The sequence below is a fragment of the Macaca nemestrina genome, chromosome 6 (genome assembly GCF_043159975.1).
Source record: "Macaca nemestrina isolate mMacNem1 chromosome 6, mMacNem.hap1, whole genome shotgun sequence".
Classification (NCBI taxonomy): domain Eukaryota; kingdom Metazoa; phylum Chordata; class Mammalia; order Primates; family Cercopithecidae; genus Macaca; species Macaca nemestrina.
This window is the reverse complement of record NC_092130.1, coordinates 116,063,726-116,080,811: the sequence shown is the minus strand read 5'-3', so window position 1 is coordinate 116,080,811 and position 17,086 is coordinate 116,063,726. Positions and strand designations below refer to the sequence as shown.

Here is a 17,086-nt window from a genome sequence, read left to right as displayed (position 1 = left end):
ATGTCATTTTATCTACAAAGCATTCTCTGATATTCCCAGTTGGAAGTAAATTCTCCCTTCTCAGAGCTGCCCAAAATATTTTACTCCTACTCTCTCCATGGTACTTAACAGAACACACAGGACAATATTTAGAGAACAGATGACTGGTGCTTGGGTCCCAACTCTAGGATTTACCTAACAATTTTTTTTTTTTTTTTTTTTGAGACAGAGTCTTACTCTGTCTCCCAGGCTGGAGTGCAGTGGCACGATCTCAGCTCACTGCAGCCTTTGCCTCTCAGGTTCAACCAATTCTCGTGCCTCAGACACCAGAGTAGCTGGGATTACAGGTGCATGCCAACACACCCGGCTAATTTTTATTTTTAGATTTTTAGTTAGTAGAGGTTTTACCATGTTGGCCAGGCTAGTTTCAAACTCCTGGCCTCAAATGATCTGCCCGCCTCGGCCTCCCAGAGTGCTAGGATTATGGGTGTGAGTCACTCACTGCACCTGGCCACATTTAACTAACTTTATGGTCTTCAGCAAGACCTTTCAATCTGCTGGGTCTCAGTTTTCTTATCAGCTGCTGTGATAGTCAAAAGAAACAATATATGACTATCTACTTTACAAACTGCAAAGTGCTAGGTAATATGAGTTCATTCTCTGCCACCCACTCTGTTTTTGGCACTGCCTCTCAGGAGAGTGCCTCATCCTCTTTCATGACCTTATTTGTAAGATCATCCCTGAATAGCCCAGCTGGTGGTAGGTGTTTGGTCTAATGTGCTCCTAGAGGACTGTTAAGGTCCTTATTTGGTTATAATTTATTTTTCTTTTTGAATTTTTTGCCTGAGCAGTTAGACTTTGATTTTTCGAAGGCTGAGAATTTTTCTTTCTCAGTTTTGCATTCCTAGCTGAAAACTTTGAAATCAGTTCCTATTCAGTAAACATTTGTGGCACAAGTGAATGTATGAGTGAATTAAATGAATGAATGAATGAATGTACTGATATCTTAATGCTGTAGACAGTTATTTATGTTTAGTAATTATCATCTGTCTTTAGATTTTAAGCTCCATGAGGGCAGGTTCTTTGTATGATCAATGTTTGTATCCTTATAGTTCCATGTGCATTACATAAAATAAATACTTGCAGAAAGCTGAAAAGGGTAGCTGAGCTAGATGACATGGTAGGAGGCTCCTGTGCATAGAGCTTCCTGTACAACAGTTTTTTACCAATGTGCATGCAATCTTAACATCTGTTTAATTCACAAATGAGGCTAATATTTATTATTGACATTGAAGTTTCTTTTCAAATTGAATAAAAGAATGTCTGTAAACATAGATACATCTTTTGATGGTAGAGTAACACAAACTTCAGTGGAGTCATATGTTAGGTTATGTGGCAAAAATCTGACATAGTCACTTTTACCATGGAGAATCCCTTGAATCACCCAAAGTAAGGCAAGATGTTCCCACTCGACAGTTCGCCAAAGGAACTGAGATGGGAACAGAGTGGTAGATTCACATCTCCTACCTTAATCACACTTACTAGTGAACATAGATCCATTGCATGTGGTGGCAAATGGGGTAACTGGAATTGCTCTATTGGAATTTTTATGTCTCCCTTGCTCTATCTCTCCCATTTTGCTTAGCACGTATATTTGAATTTGCATCGGTAAGTGCTTGGATGGTGAAACTGTACTGAATTGCTCTTTTACAGTATCAGTCAGGTTCTCCTCAGTCACAGCACATGTAAAATCTCCCAATAGCTTAGAAAGATTAATGGGTCTGTGTAAACCTCATTATCCCTTGAGTAACTTAATCCCAATGATCCCCATTGTAACCCAAATCCTAGTCTGACTTGGAGAACCCAGTGTGGTAAGTAAAAATGGCAATTTACCTTTAAAAACTGCCAGTGATGTTCAAGTTAACACTCATCTTCCTACTCTATTTTAAGGTGACTTTGAATATATACTGAAGTCAGAGACAACAGCAACCCGAGGGCTGGAATGTCCTGCTTCCACAGGACTCATCATACTGGATTCCCAGCATCTATCAGCCTTAGAATTCAAGTGGGTTTTTCCCCAGAGGGAAGACTTTGCTGACAAAACGAAACATCAGGCAGAAGAAAAATATCTTGCAAATCAAAATGGCCAAGAACTCCCTTGATAGCAGAGTATGAATCCTACCACAAGCAACAGAAGGAGAAAATTAGATTGTATCACTCTTGATGTCATAGCCACTGGATTATTAGCACAAGAAAAAAAAAAAAAAAAAAAAAAACAAGAAAAGAAAATGGAAACTTGAAGAGAACAAAGAGCTGCTGGTATTCACAGTGTTCTTGCTATATACATGATGGATTGCCATGGTAACACCAGTATCATATGAATCATCTTACATTGGATACCGGCATACACTGTTCAAAAATAACAGCACAAACAAGAGCACATATTTTCAGTCAGGGTAGCAGGGGGCAGGAGTGCTATTTAGGAAAACTGTTTACCTATCATAAGGGTGAGTTAAATAATTTATTATCACACAACTTACTCTGAGACCTCCGTATGCGTTACGTGTGTGTTTGTGTATTTCTAACTTTTGCCTGAGTTAAAAATCAATGAATAAATGCCATATGCTTCAGTAATTTCCCATAGATTATGAGAAACTGAAGTTTATACATTTTGTGAGCTGGTTTATTGTGAATTCTCATACAATCACAAGCTTAGATTTCAAGAAATCTTCGGAGAAGTTTGAACGTTTTGATCATGAAAATTAGGCAAATTCATTGTTTTTTGATTCAATGGTTGCTTAGAAAGAAACATCAGAGCAGTAGAATTTGTATGTTTATACTCGAGGTCAATTATAAAACAGAGTATGTTTTACTGTAATTTACTAGTACTGCAGAAATGTTAATATTGCCATAGCAATGAAAACCAACCAACAAACACAAAGACCTTTGGGGTGGATTATATTAAAACCAGCAATGTGGAGATCACTTCAGAGGCTCTTAAGTAGTTCACATCAGTTGGCGATATTAATAAAGACAGAGTGGAAGGGACTGATATAAGAACATTATAGGTAAAAGAAGACTTGATGATGACAGACAGTGTTAAGGTAAAGGAAGATGACTAAGGTGACTTCTATGTTTCTAGTTTAGATAACTGTAGTAATCAATCCAACCAAGAAATAGAAGAAAAAGACCAGATTGTAAGAGTAAGGTGATGAGTTCAATTTTGGCCATGAGAACAACTGAAATAATTTTCAAGCAGTTAGTATGAGTTTAAAGGGGAGGAGTGGTCAGAGCTTGAGATGCACCTTTGGATGTTGCTGAAGTAACTTTTTTAAAATAAAAAACTCATTGCCTGCTAATGGAATGAATTTAATATGTTTCTCCAAAAGGGTACACATGTGTTTACCGTCTGATTACTTTTGTACTCTCAGTTGAAAAAAAATGAATTTTACAAGAATTTATTGAATATCTATTATGTACCAGGACCCAGACAAAGCACCAGACACATAATGGTTTAAAACATAGACTTCAACCTTGTTTCCATGGTTCTATGATTGAATGTGGGAGGAAGCCCTTAGGCCAAAAAAATATGTAAATATGTAATTACAATTGTGAGAACTGCTCAAAAGGAGACAAGAGCCCAATAAGAGTACAAAAATAGGTACCTAACATAGTCTGAGCGTTTGGAGAATGCTTCCCTGGGGATGATGAGGCCTGAGGATGAGTAATAACATGCTCTGCTGAGAACCACATGAATGAAGCCCTGACCATCTTTTCAAATTCAATGCACATTCCATCTTGTCTGAGGATCTCTTTATCTTTTCCTTAGACACCTGTAACATCCTTCTCATCAAATTTCTTCTCTTTGGGGCCCTTCTCTCCATCACCACTAAACTATTTTCCTTCCCTGAGCAATCTTGTTAGGGCAATATGAAACACGACATTATAGGCCAAGTCCAAAGTCCTGACTATTGTTTCAAAGGCTGTTAGCAGATTGACTGTTCACCTTCTTTTTGCCTTTGAAAGGTGCCATCCTGAGCCTGAAATGTGTTGTCAGCATTCACCACTTCATTTACCACAGTTTACAAAGCAAGATAAAAGGTGATAACAGAAACTTTCCATTTGTAGTTCATCCATGTAATAATTTCCTTCGACATAAGAGCAAAGCCATGAAAAACTAAAAAGAAAGTTCCAAAGAATTATTAAGTAATTTAATGTCTCTTAATGGATATAGAAATGGGACCATCAAAAAACGGTCATCAAGATTGTGTAGTGCCTTGTACTTTGCAGACAGTAAACATTCCAAGTACTCTAACAATTCTCATTCCACTCCTTTCGGCAAGTGAGAGGCTGCAGAGTTGGGTGATGGATAAATGCTGAACCGATTGCAGAAAAAGGTTAACATTTATGACAGTTTTTATTAAACTCTAGCAGTTGGGAATAGATTTGAAAACTGACCTTTTTCTTTTTTAAACTTCAGTTGGACAATATTACCTATTGTTTATTTCAATGTTTTAAAAATCTCAATGATAAATAAGACACAAAGAATATGTTTTTAAATTCTATTGTCAATGAATAAATTAATAAATAATCACTTGTTTCTCTCCAAAATGAAATAAAGAATTATTGGATGAATTAGCATGTGAAAAAACAGTAGTCTCCCCTACTCATCTTCTCCAGTTTATTTTTGCCACTCTCCTCTCTGCCTCATTACACTTCAGACACCTTATCCTTTTAGTTTAACACATAAGGGCTTCATTCATGTGGCTCTCAGCAGAGCATGTTGTTACTCATCCTCAGGCCTCATCATCCCCAGGGACGCATTCTCCAAATGCTCAGACTATGTTAGGTACTTATTTTTATACTCTCATTGGGCCCTTGTTTCCTTTTGAGCAGTTCTCACAATTGTAATCACATATTTATGTATTTTGTAATTGTAATGAAATTGTCCCTGTCAGGATTTCACACTGCTTCCTTCTGTTGGTGTAGGGATTCACTGTTTTCCGTTCGAATTAATGTAGCATTCCATTGCCAAATTATTTCTAAAACAACTCTTTCCATCATGCCACTTTTAAGGAGGAGGAAAGATAGAAAATATATAAATTAAGATTCATTATGATAATGAAGTAACAGACACATAAGAAAAGGAAAACAGCTAGTTAAGGAAGCACTTCCATTTTGAAATAGGAAATTAAGAAAGGTCTTACAGGAAAGATCTGTGGAATGAGTGGGGATTCATCACAAAATGAGGAGAGAACAGAACTCTAGGCAAAAAATAGGTATAGTTAGTAGTTACTTATACCTAAAATATATAGTATACATGGGTGACAAGGGCAGTTTACAAGGATGGAGAGACACAGAAGGGAATAGATCATGATGTTTTAGAATTTAACCTTTTTTTTTTTTTTTTTGGTAGCCACTGAAAAGCTAGTGGTATAAGCATGGAAGCATCACGATGGCATTTCAGAAAGTGGATCTGTGGATGACAGTCAGGAAGAGGACGTTGATAGAACAGAGAGACCAGTTATAAAGTTAGCAGTTTTCAGGCAAGATAACATGAGGGTTGGACCCAAGATGGTAGTAGTGGAGATGGCATCAAATGGTGAGGTGAAGGAGGAAGAATGCACTTGCAACTGGATAGTGGTAGAGCGGTTAGACTGAGGGAGAGGAAGCATTTAGGAGGACTTCCAGGTCTGGGCCATAATGAAAAAGGACATGGGAGATGGGGAAGGTCCCCGGGTAATTTTTGTTTCAACTCTATTGAGTTTGGCAGCTCTATATAGAGAAGAAAATGGGGAACTGGAGGTATACATTCAAGTTAGAATTAGAACAAATTCTGAGGATAATTTGAAGTTTTGTTTAAAGTGAAAGGAAGGGCCTCTTATCAAAGAAAGCAGTCCCTTTGTTTTCAAAGTTTTTCCTTCACAAAATGTGTTCTTTGCTGTATTAGTCTGTTCTCATGCTGCTATGAAAAATACTCAAGACTGGGTAATTTATATAGAAAAGATGTTTAATTGACTCACAGTTCTACATGGCTGGTAAGGCCTCTGGAAACTTACAATCATGGTGGAAAGCAAAGGGGAAGAAAGGCACCTTCTTCACAGGGCAGCAGGAAGGAGAAAGAGCGTCAGCAGGGGAAATGCCAGATGCTTACAAAACCATCAGATTTCATGTGTACTCACTCACTATCACGAGAGCAGCATGGGGACTGCCCCCATGATTCAATTACCTGACACTGGGTCCCTCCCAGGACATGTGGAGATTAAGGGAACTAAAATTAAAGATGAGATTTGGTTGGGGACACAGCCAAAGCATATCATTTGCTATTAGGATGAGCTGGTTATGATGAAAACACACATGTAGTCACACATTCACAATCGATGGGTTCATGCATGTAGGCAAGAGTTCAGCAGAGCTTCATAGACCAGGTCAACAGGATGGTCGCTTAGTATATGTAAGTGTATGTGTAATTTTGCCTAGTATTTTCACCACAACTTGAAAAGCATATCTCAATGTTTATTACCTAGTCTGGAGCTACAATAATGTAATTGATCATTTATTCAGCTATCTTTAATGAAGTCTTAGTAATCTCCCTATTGAAAGAATAATAAGCCCTGAAAATGCAGTAAAGCCACATTAATTCAGACAAATCAGAAGACAGGATGGTTTAAATTACTGAATGCTTTATATTATTTTAAAAGTGTGGCAGTTGTCCATTTTTAACCAGGCAAGAAAGTGTTATCTTATGGTTACCACAAGAAAGGTAAAAGAAAGTATTTTCATGAATACCTAAAAAATATCAATTGTCTAGATATAAATAAAGGTCTTAAAAAAGCTCTGAAGTTCTCCCTGATTTAATTGATTCACATAAGGTTTTTTCCACCTTAGCACTACTGACGTTTCAGGTCAAATAATTCTCTGTTGTGAGACGCTGTCCTGTATATTATGGGAGATTTAACATCCCTATTCTTTACCTACTTGAAATGATCAGCTACTTCCCACTTATTACAATAAAAAAAGTCCCTGGACATTGCCAAATGTCCCCTGCATGGGAGGTGGAGGGTAGAATTGCCCCAGTTGAAAATCACTATGGCCCTCAATAATAATTTTAATACCTCCACTCCTGATCTCAGGGATAATACGGAGAGCAAGTCTACCTAAAGGATTTAGAAAAACAGAGGCGAGAGAGTATACCAGAACGGCTGCATCACCAGCAAGAGGGAGCACAGAGCAGGCAGCAAGGGAAGGACCCTCACCAGCACCCCGCCACCCACCCCTACCCCCACCCCCACCACCGCCAGCAATGGTGTCAAGCTACCGAAATGCAGGAAAGAAGGTGGCTGGGGGAGGTACAACATGACACCTGGCTGTGAAAAGTAGTGCTCAAGCTCACTTGCTTTCCATCGCCTTGGGGTGCCAGTGGCTACTGTCTCACCACATTCACTGCTACTACTTTTTATTTTCCATTTTGATAAAAAATTGTGACTTTACATTATAGCAAGACAAACAGAATTGGGGCTTATATGTCACAAGTTTTATAACTGATTTTATGAAATTTTGTGCTTCTATCACATTTCTTACATTTTCTTACAGTTGCACTATTGTTTCCCTCTAGGAAATTCCCCTCTGCCACCTCCCACAGTGACTTTTTCTCCTCGTTTCCACAACTTGAAGCTATATTCACAAACACACACACACACACACACATACTACATATATACGAATATATACTTTTATGAATACAGAAGCGAATTATTTCAGGTTCTCCTTTGCTGACCTGGTAATGACAAAATGCATGATCCCCAACCACTGAAGCCAGTAATCTAAAGTCAGTGCTACATGAAGTTTCTACAGGGAAACAAGGAAAGGGAATTTAATTGATCCAAAAGAATAACAGAAGCAAAAATCTTGCCAAAGACTCCATACTGTGGCATACAGGCAAGTGATTTTATACACACACACACACACACACACACACACACACCCCTATGCCAAAATAAGTAACATGCATTTTCTAATCATTTATTTATTAAACAAACATTTATTATTTAATCTGTTCTGGGCTCTATGCTGGACACTGGGGAAGTAACAACAACCAAGATGTGATCCACTCACTCAAAAGCTTTACAGTCCAACTGGGTGAGGATGGGTTAGAAGAGCCAGATTAAATCTGATTTTTAAATCCAATTTTTAAATCTCTGTATGAAGGGCCATGCATGATGGCTCATACCTGTAATCCCAGCACTTTGGGAGGCCAAGGCAGGAGGGTCGTTTGAGGCCAAGTGTTGAGAAGAACCTGGGCAACATAGCAAGACCCAGTCTCTATAAACAATTAAAAAAAAAATTAGCCTGGCATAATGACCTCAACTACTTGGTAAGCTGAAGTGGATCACTTGAGTCCAGGAGTTCTAGGCTGCCCTGATCTATGATTGCTACTGCCTTCCAGTCTGGCCAACAGAGAGAGACCCTATCTCAAAAAATAAAGAAAAAAAAAGAAATTGCTATATTAAAATTGAGACATAAAAGCTTCATAAAATTGAAAGAAAATTATATTTCTTACACAAGAAAAAGTGGAACAATAGAATTTACAGAGGCTACCAAAAATTAAAAGGAAAACATTTTTAAATCGCAAATATAAAAAGTAATTATAATCACAGATGGTAGGGTTGTCATTCTCTGCAATGCTGAGTTTACTTAAGATTTAGTAGTGTTAACTGCTTTCTTAATGTCTTCATTGCTGCTCTTGAAATTAAAATTGAGAGCGATTAAATGACCATGTTGTCATGTGTCTAATCTAACTGATTTTCCAATAATTTGGAAATTATTTCCCTGTGTTTCAAGAAAAACATGCTGTTCTTTCAAGAAGTCATTATTTTATAAGGATATACTTAGCTTTAAATTGAGCTATATTTTGCACTTACGCATTTGATTTCCTACTTCATTTTCTCTATGGATTTTAGTGAAAAGCCAAATTTTTTTGTCACCACAATCTCTGCTTCTTTGTGTAGGCTGAAATATCAACTCATAGCTACTCTTCTTTAGATGTCTTTCCCTCCCTCCCTTCCATCCTTCCTTCCTCAGATTTTTTTAGTAATTAGAAAACATTTTTCTTTCTGCCAAAAACCACAACCAAGATGATATGAAAATAAACATAAATATGCTACTTTAGATAAATCTTAGTCGCAGCAAGCATTCTGAAAATGAACCATTCAAATTTTAGGTAGATTTTAGTAAATCTAAGATGATAACCCACCATTCCAAGTGTATTGTTTTCTCAACAGATTCAAAAGAAGTTGAGATTTTAAAATGTACAACTTAAAAAAATGAGTAACAGAATAAAAAGACAACCTCTGTGATTTGGATGTTCTTCCATTCATTCATCCACCCCCTATTGTTTTCATTACATGTTTGTTGTCATATTTATCCTTTCGTAGAATGAAACTCCAGATGTAATGATTTAAGGCAACTTTTTATATAAAATTTATTTAATGGATTTACTAGCCATAGAAAAGCAATGTATTCTACGGAAAGAAAAGTTGATCTGGTATTTTTACAAATCCCAAGATCTATACAATTAAATACTAATTATTGTAAAATGCCTTTCAAATATATTTTCTTGTAAAATATACTGTAATGCCCAATTTTAAATGCCCATATACCTAAATAGGTATATGTCTGAAATTTTCTGGGTCTATGCATATACACGATATGCATAAAAACATAATTTGACTGACTTGTACAAAATGTTGATTACCTTTAAGCAGAAAAATTAAGGTAACATGAACAGGGACGTCAGATATCCATGTGGATTTTGCAACTTGTATGGGTTTGTAGTATCCTCCCACGAATTAAAGAAGGGAATGAGGAAACTGACAGCAACTGAGCCATGTTGGGTGTCTTAGGACACATTTTTCTGAATATTTTAAAACAGTTGCTTGGTGCTGCTAGACTGTCATAAAGTCAAATGATGATAGAGCTGGACAGAAAAGCCTTGATACTCTGGAGGAAAGAATAAAATATTGTCTCTCACAAAAATCAGAAACCTTTCTGAAGGTTCAGAAACATTTTAATCACTTAAACATCCCTTCATGTTTATAATAAGGTGAAATCTGGCAAAATGCATGCTTTGTGAGTTTGTGTAGATATAATTAGAAAAAGAAAAGTAGAAGAGTAAGATAGTAGTGACAGTTTCCAAGTAAAATACATTGCTTTTAGAATTGTGGATTTTCATTATGAGGATTCATAAAATTAGGGAGAAATGGAATTTTCACAGAGAGAATGGAATACCTTATAAATGCTTCTGAAGTTCATTGTTAATTGCTGAATAAAATGACATTGTATAAAATCAAAATTGAGGGGTGACTTTTGGACATATTAGTTAACTATTATCATCACTATTCCAATACTACATAAAAATGGTGGGGCGGGGGTAGAACACAGATCTAAAATGACAACTTTTTTATAGGAAAAATATATAACCCTGTTCTGCCCTCCCTAGTGACTAAAGGAAAACAAATGTTTTTGTAGAACTATAATGCATTTATTGCATTAATGTGTTATAATGCATTAAGGAATGTCACATATAGATTATGAGTTACAGGGCATCTGGTATAAATAGCCATGTAGCCATCAATAAATATATCCATTATTTGGCTAAATCCTCTTTCAAATTCTCATCATGGGTGATTCTGATGGCAATACAAGCACTGACAAGCTCTCAAATTCTTAAAATCTACAAACCTTGAAACCAGATCAGCTTTTGCTAAATGGCTAAACTAAGAATATTTCCAGCTTTCCTCTCTGGTTAATTTTTTTCCCAACTATCCAGTGTATTGAATAAAAACTGACGTCTCACCCTGACCCTCCCAGCTCAGCAGACGTCCAAAGCAGTTACCAAAGGGCAACAAAACACATTTTCACTGACAAACAACTAGAGGAAAGGAAAGCAGTTACCGTCTCCTCTGTGGCTTAATATCAATTGGCATGTTGATTGCGTATGGTGATCCATGAACATAAGCGCTTCGGAATCTAGCCACCTTCCCCAGAGTTAGGTACTCACAGCTGCTTGGCAGACTCATTATATCCAAAAGGCAAGAAGTAAAAGCAAATCTGAGTAGTCAGACCAGCATTCCTGGGAAGGCTGGAAAGAACATGTCAGATAATGGATTTCAGACATATGCCGCTCACTGGTTGCCCGGTGCTTCTTTGCTTCATAAGTAAATACGTGTTTCTCGGAGGCTAAATGTACTATCTTGTTTTTTGTTCATTCTGTTCATGGATACAGGAAGCTTGTTGCTTATTTCTAACCAGGCTCATGCTCTGACCAGTTATTGGCTGAGCAGATGAAGTAGAAATTCTGTAGCTCCACAAAAGCCTATTTCCACTCAGACCAAACCTCTGAGTAGGCAGCAAGGTTTTATCCATTTTTGTCTAACGTCGAAAAGAACGTCAACTTAACGTAATAGTAGTTTGGTAATCAGAATTATTTACCTGTAAACAAAGCATGCATGTCTGATAGGAAGGAAATAATTATTTGCTATATTTTCAAAGAGGGAATCTTGTTCACTAAACTGTTACAGATACTTAGAAAATGAGATGGGCACATGGAAATGTTATGGGCGGTTTTCCAATTCTCTGGTCAAAAAATTGTGGGTTCTTATTCATAAATTACTATTCACAATTGAACTGAACTTAGCCTCTCAGGAACATAAAAACGGTAAGCAAATGTCTTTATTCACTAAAACGTTGATGATGATACAAATTTTTTTCCTCGTTTAAAACACTGTTTGAGAAATGCAGCTTCTACCTGCTCTTTGAACAAAGATCTACGGAAAAATTGATAGTGAATGTTACTACTTCTTTGTAAGCTGTTTTTTCATAACAGTGAAAAATAAGTTGGAGAAATCAGAAAGGATACTAAATAATTCTACTAAAGGCAGCAGGGTCTTAGAGAAATGCTGTATCTTTAATTAGTTCACAGTTTTTCTAGTCTTTTTGACATTTGCTAGAGTTACAGCAACAAAACCACAAGTGTTCAGGGTAATGAGAGTAGAAGGTGTTCAGAGTATTCTGTGAGATAATTTTTGTTTTGAAAAATTATTTCTTATCTAGGATTTGAATAGACACACCAGTTTACTTAAGAGTCCTGGGACCTGGGCAAACATAAAGTGTGTTGAAAAGGGGCTACATTTTATTTTTCAGTAGCCAAATTCAGACACTGTTTGGGTTTAAACAGCAGACACTGTTCAAATCCAGAAATTTTAAGTTTGAAAGAGTAGATAATTTTCCTTTTTTTTTAACCTTTTATTTTATGTTTGGGGATACATGTGAAGGTTTGTTACACAGGTAAACTTGTGCCATGGGGGTTTGTTGTACAGATTATTTCATCACCCAGATATTAAACCCTGTACCCAATAGTTATCTTTGCTGCTTCTCTCCCTCCTCCCACCCTTCACCCTCAAGTAGACCCCAGGGTCTGTGTCCTCCTTTGTGTTCACGAGTTCTCATCATTTATCTCCCACTTGTAAGTGAGATCATGTGGTATCTGGTTTTCTGTTCTTGTGTTAGTTTGCTAAGGATAATAGCCTCCAGTTCCATCCATGTTCCTGCAAAAGACATGCTTTCATTCTTTTTTATGGCATAGTATTTACCATTTCTATTCAATAATTTTATTTCTTTCTTATATTTTATGTTTCAATTACAAAATTATACATACTAATTTTTTTAACATGCCAAATGACAGAGAAGTGTGTAGATAAAAAGATTGTCTTTTCCCTTCCTTGGTAGGATTAATGGGAGGGAAAAGACAGCAAACTTTTGATTTACACAAATATAAATATACCACACTCAATACACAAACCCTCACACATGTATAGGGATTCTCCTTCCTTTTTAAATAATGTGGGCTCATACGATGTATAATCCTTTATTAATATTATTATTCTTTAAATCAATCATGAAAAAATTATTTTTGTGAATGCATAGAGACCTAGTGAGTTCTTTTCAATAGTTACATAAGATTCCAGGGCATAAATGTACCATTATTTATTCAATGAGTCCTTTATTGATGGACATATAATTTTGGACTCATATAAACAATAAACACATTTGCTAATATATTCTTACTGATTGGTGCTTGTATTTCTGAAAATGGATTGCTAGCTTACAAATTGTGAACATTTTTCCCTTTAATAGGCTATGGCAGTTCATATTCCCACAGTCGTGTTGGAAGATGTCAACTCCCCCACACTCCTGCCAAGACTATCTATTGTTATTCAAGTTTATTTCTTTATAGTATGAAAATAAGGTAGGCAGCTCTCTGAAATATCCAGTGATTGCATACAGTTCCTTACTGAAATAAAACTATTATTAAGGTGCCGGCAAAAGTAAGGACAGCGTTTCTGAACTGAAATATATATTGGGACATAAAGCAATGGCTTAGAAAGGCTTTGCACAGGTGTACAAAGGCAGAAGTCTGGAGTCTCATCAGAATGAGAGAACACCCAACGCAAAGTTAGTAAATAGTAAATCATTATTAATTTGCATAATTATGAAGAGAGTAAATATAGTGAAATCAGTATATTTTTCTTAATGGGAATAATATTTCATAATTTGGGAGAAATATCACTAATTTTACAATATGAATGTAATGCCTAATGACTGCCAACTAATTGTGATGTATGACTGTGTGTAATTTATAGATTTTGCATAAAGAGGCTCTTTGGACATACTCTTTCATTTGAGAGTCTGAAGAACAAAAGTGCAATGAAGCATTTTCACATGCCAGCTAATTTAGGAGACTTCCCAGTAGAAGAGAGTAAGATTTGGTCACATAAGAATTTCCAAGGAGCGGTAACAATCAGAAATTGAAGAATAAGATATAAACCTCTATGGTAGAGACCTATGTGTCCTGTGATGGGTAAAATTCCATACTTTTCTTAGCAGGGGCATTTTTGCTTATACCCAGGTAATTATTTAACAAGAGCCTCGCAGGGGCTCCTGGGGATTACCTGTACTTAAATTTGGATGAGAGGAGGTTACTGCTAAACTCCAGCCTGCCAAGAATTCAGAATCTGTGAGAACTCTGGCCAACAGCAGGAGGTGGCCTTTAAGGGAAGAAAATGGAATCCTTCTATTTTCAACAATTCCCTTTCTCCAGGGCTGGAGAGAGCTATTTGGGGACTTCATCATTAGGAAAATAAGAACACACTGCAGAGTTTAATTTCATCTAAAGATTAGAGTACCATCCAAACCAGGCTTACCTCCAAATAAGGCTCAGATCTCACTAAGGAATGGCCACAATTACCCATCTATGTTTTGTTTGTTTTTGCATACTGGGATTTCTGTGGAAGACAGGCATGGAGTCTAGCACAAATCTCACTTATAGTTCCCGTGATTCTAAGCTCTTGAGAATATTAAACTCACATGAAGGTATCTGGAGCAGCAATTTTCATCCCTATGCTAGACATTGCAACCTTAACAATGCCCTGCATAGCAATTAAAAGTAATTGCTAGCAAGTAGCAATTTCAAGCCATAGGACTTTTCTTCTAATAACTGGAATGATACATATTAATTAAGGTTCTTTCAGCCTTTAACTCTACCCTGGCCTATGTTTAGCAATTTTAAATGCTGGAGGAACTTCTTTAGGATGTTCCTAAAGAAGTCTTATCTTTAGGATGAGGGTATCATCTCTTAATGACCACATCAGACCATTAAGAACTGATTGAATGATTTCCCCTGGCTTATGGCTTGGAAGACTCTCCTCTTCCCTCCCCAAACCTTGTGTTTTCTGCTCATACCTGGACTGGAGACCCATGAAAATTGGGGTTTGCTTCTGTTCTCAATTCTTGGAGTTGTTCTTAATTTTGATCTCTACACTTACTGGTCAAGGCATCCAATGAATTGGCTTTAAATTTTCTTTATGTGCTGAAAAACTCCCACCTCTTTATTCAGAATTCACATTTTTCTGCTGTTACCATCAACTGCACATGAGAAAATTCCACTTGGAAGTTCCATAGCTATCTCATTTGAGCATTTATAATGTAACTCAAATCAACTCTGTTCCTCCCCTCCTCCACTCCCTCTCCTCACCATGTTTCTTCCTATATTCCCTGGTACTACCACCATACAGCCAATAACCAACAATAACTACTAATCAGGTCACAACCCTAGCGACATGAATACTATTGATAGTAACAATAATATTAATAGTCAATAGATAATAGCTAACACTGATCAGATACATTCAATGTGGTTGGCAGGTTGACTAATTCCTATAAAATATGAGTTGGGCACTATTATTATACTCATTTTTTAGATGAGAAAAACAAGACACTGAGGGATAAGATATATACCCAAGGTCACACAGAGTGTTAAGTGGTGGAGTCAGAGTTAGGAACCAATGCATCTGATTCCAGAGACCAGGCTATATGTTCTACCTCTCTACATATTCTTTAATCTGTCTCTTAATTATCTTTTCCCCCCATGTTTCGCCTAGAGTTAATATTTCCAATTTTTCCTCCTCAAATCCATCCTTCACTTGCCTACCAAGATTATCTTAAAATGGAAATCTTATCTAAGTCATGCAGGGACATGAACATGTGAGTCCTTTGCTTGAAATTATCCAATAGTTCCACATTATTTAGTAACAAAGTTTGAAATTTAAATTCCAATACTCAGCCCAGAGATGCTCTATTGTCTTGCTCTCCCTTCCTCTCCTGTATCAGCCACAAATAACACTTAGTAGTGTCCTTCCTGTGCACAGTCTGTTCTTCTGCCCCACTGGGGCTTCCCAAATGATAGGTACTCTGCCCAGAACATTTTTCTCTTTCTTCTCTGGCTGGCTAACTCCTTTTAAGTGTAATCTCTTCCAAAAAACATTCTTCATTCCTCAGCTTTATGTAGATGCCTCTCATCTATTTTCCCAACTCACATGACTTTAGCACACTGTTTCATAGCTGTTCATGCAGTTACAACTCTTCCCCATGACACTACAATTTCTTGAGGGCAGGAATTCTGCCTTCTTTGACTTTGTAATCCCAGAACCTAAAATAACATTTGCTTATTGAATAAGATAGCTGAAATTGTAAGGTCCTGATGCTCTAAAGACCTGTCCAAGTCTTTCCTGAACTCCCTTCTCAGTTACTCTCCCCAGAATAATAATTATAAATATTTTGCGACTGTAATACATTGGAAGTAGTGGAGCTATTCATCATATGCAATCAAACAGAAACACTTCGCAAAGAGTGCCCAAAGGAACACGAGAGCAACATCTTTTCTCAGGAAGCAAGGGATGAATGTGGATTTTAATTAGAGTGATGGAGATATGCCTGCCTGGGCTATCAGTTTCAGTTCAGTAAAGGAAAGTTATCCAAATACTTGAATAAGCTCAGTATAATGGCATTATTTAAGCATGCTCTGTGTTTTGAGAGTGTACTGGCAAATTCAAAATTAATTAATTAATCAATCTTCTATTAAGGGTCAGTTACTTATGTTCATACATTAACTTTTCTTGTTAATCTACTCTTAAACACTGCATATATTACACTTTGCACAGTCTTACACACAATGGCTACAGTCAGAAGGAAGTAATAGTGTAAATGAAGATTTAACTATCATGAAGGTCATCACAACGTTTTACAAAATAATAAAAAGATGTAAATATCTTTAATGCCCAACTACTTAAAATATGGAATAGCCAATCAATGTGAATATCATGAATCCATTAAAATAATGATATTGAAAAATGTCCCTTGGTTTTTAGCTAAATGAGTTGAAAACTTACATCCAAACCAAAATCTTCATCAATTGAAACAAACATACTATTCTAGTAAAAGATGTTAACTTTTTGATGGATAAGTAGTTTCTCAGAAATTTTATTAGCCTGACCCAATCTCTCAGATTGTAAAAACAGTTGAGACTGCATTGTATGTCTTTTTCGAAGTTAAAGAACATAAAATCCCATAAATCAGCTAGTCAGCAGGCCCACTTAATTTTATAACAAGGATAACTTTTGATCAAATCAATCAACTGTTTTAAGCAGGTAAGTTTGAGATGAATGAACCATAAGGTCTCATCTTTTTTAAAATGCTTTTTTCCCAGCTAATG

The 17,086-nt window shown here is 36.6% G+C and overlaps 1 protein-coding gene across 17 annotated transcripts in view; it reads right to left on the bottom strand.

The window, feature by feature from the left end:
• The window catches only part of LOC105499433 (phosphodiesterase 4D), a 1,582,997-nt gene that overhangs the window by 451,296 nt on the left and 1,114,615 nt on the right, over positions 1-17,086 (bottom strand). The window contains exon 1 of one of the 17 annotated variants that reach the window (XM_071097868.1): positions 10,933-12,425. The exons of 15 other annotated variants lie outside the window; for them this stretch is intronic. In XM_071097868.1, coding sequence (XP_070953969.1) covers positions 10,933-11,057 — 125 coding nt within the window. In that variant the 5' untranslated portion in view covers positions 11,058-12,425. Of the gene's footprint in view, positions 1-10,932; positions 12,426-17,086 lie in introns of those variants that run through there. One more of the 17 variants, XM_011771989.3, reaches the window with a different exon arrangement.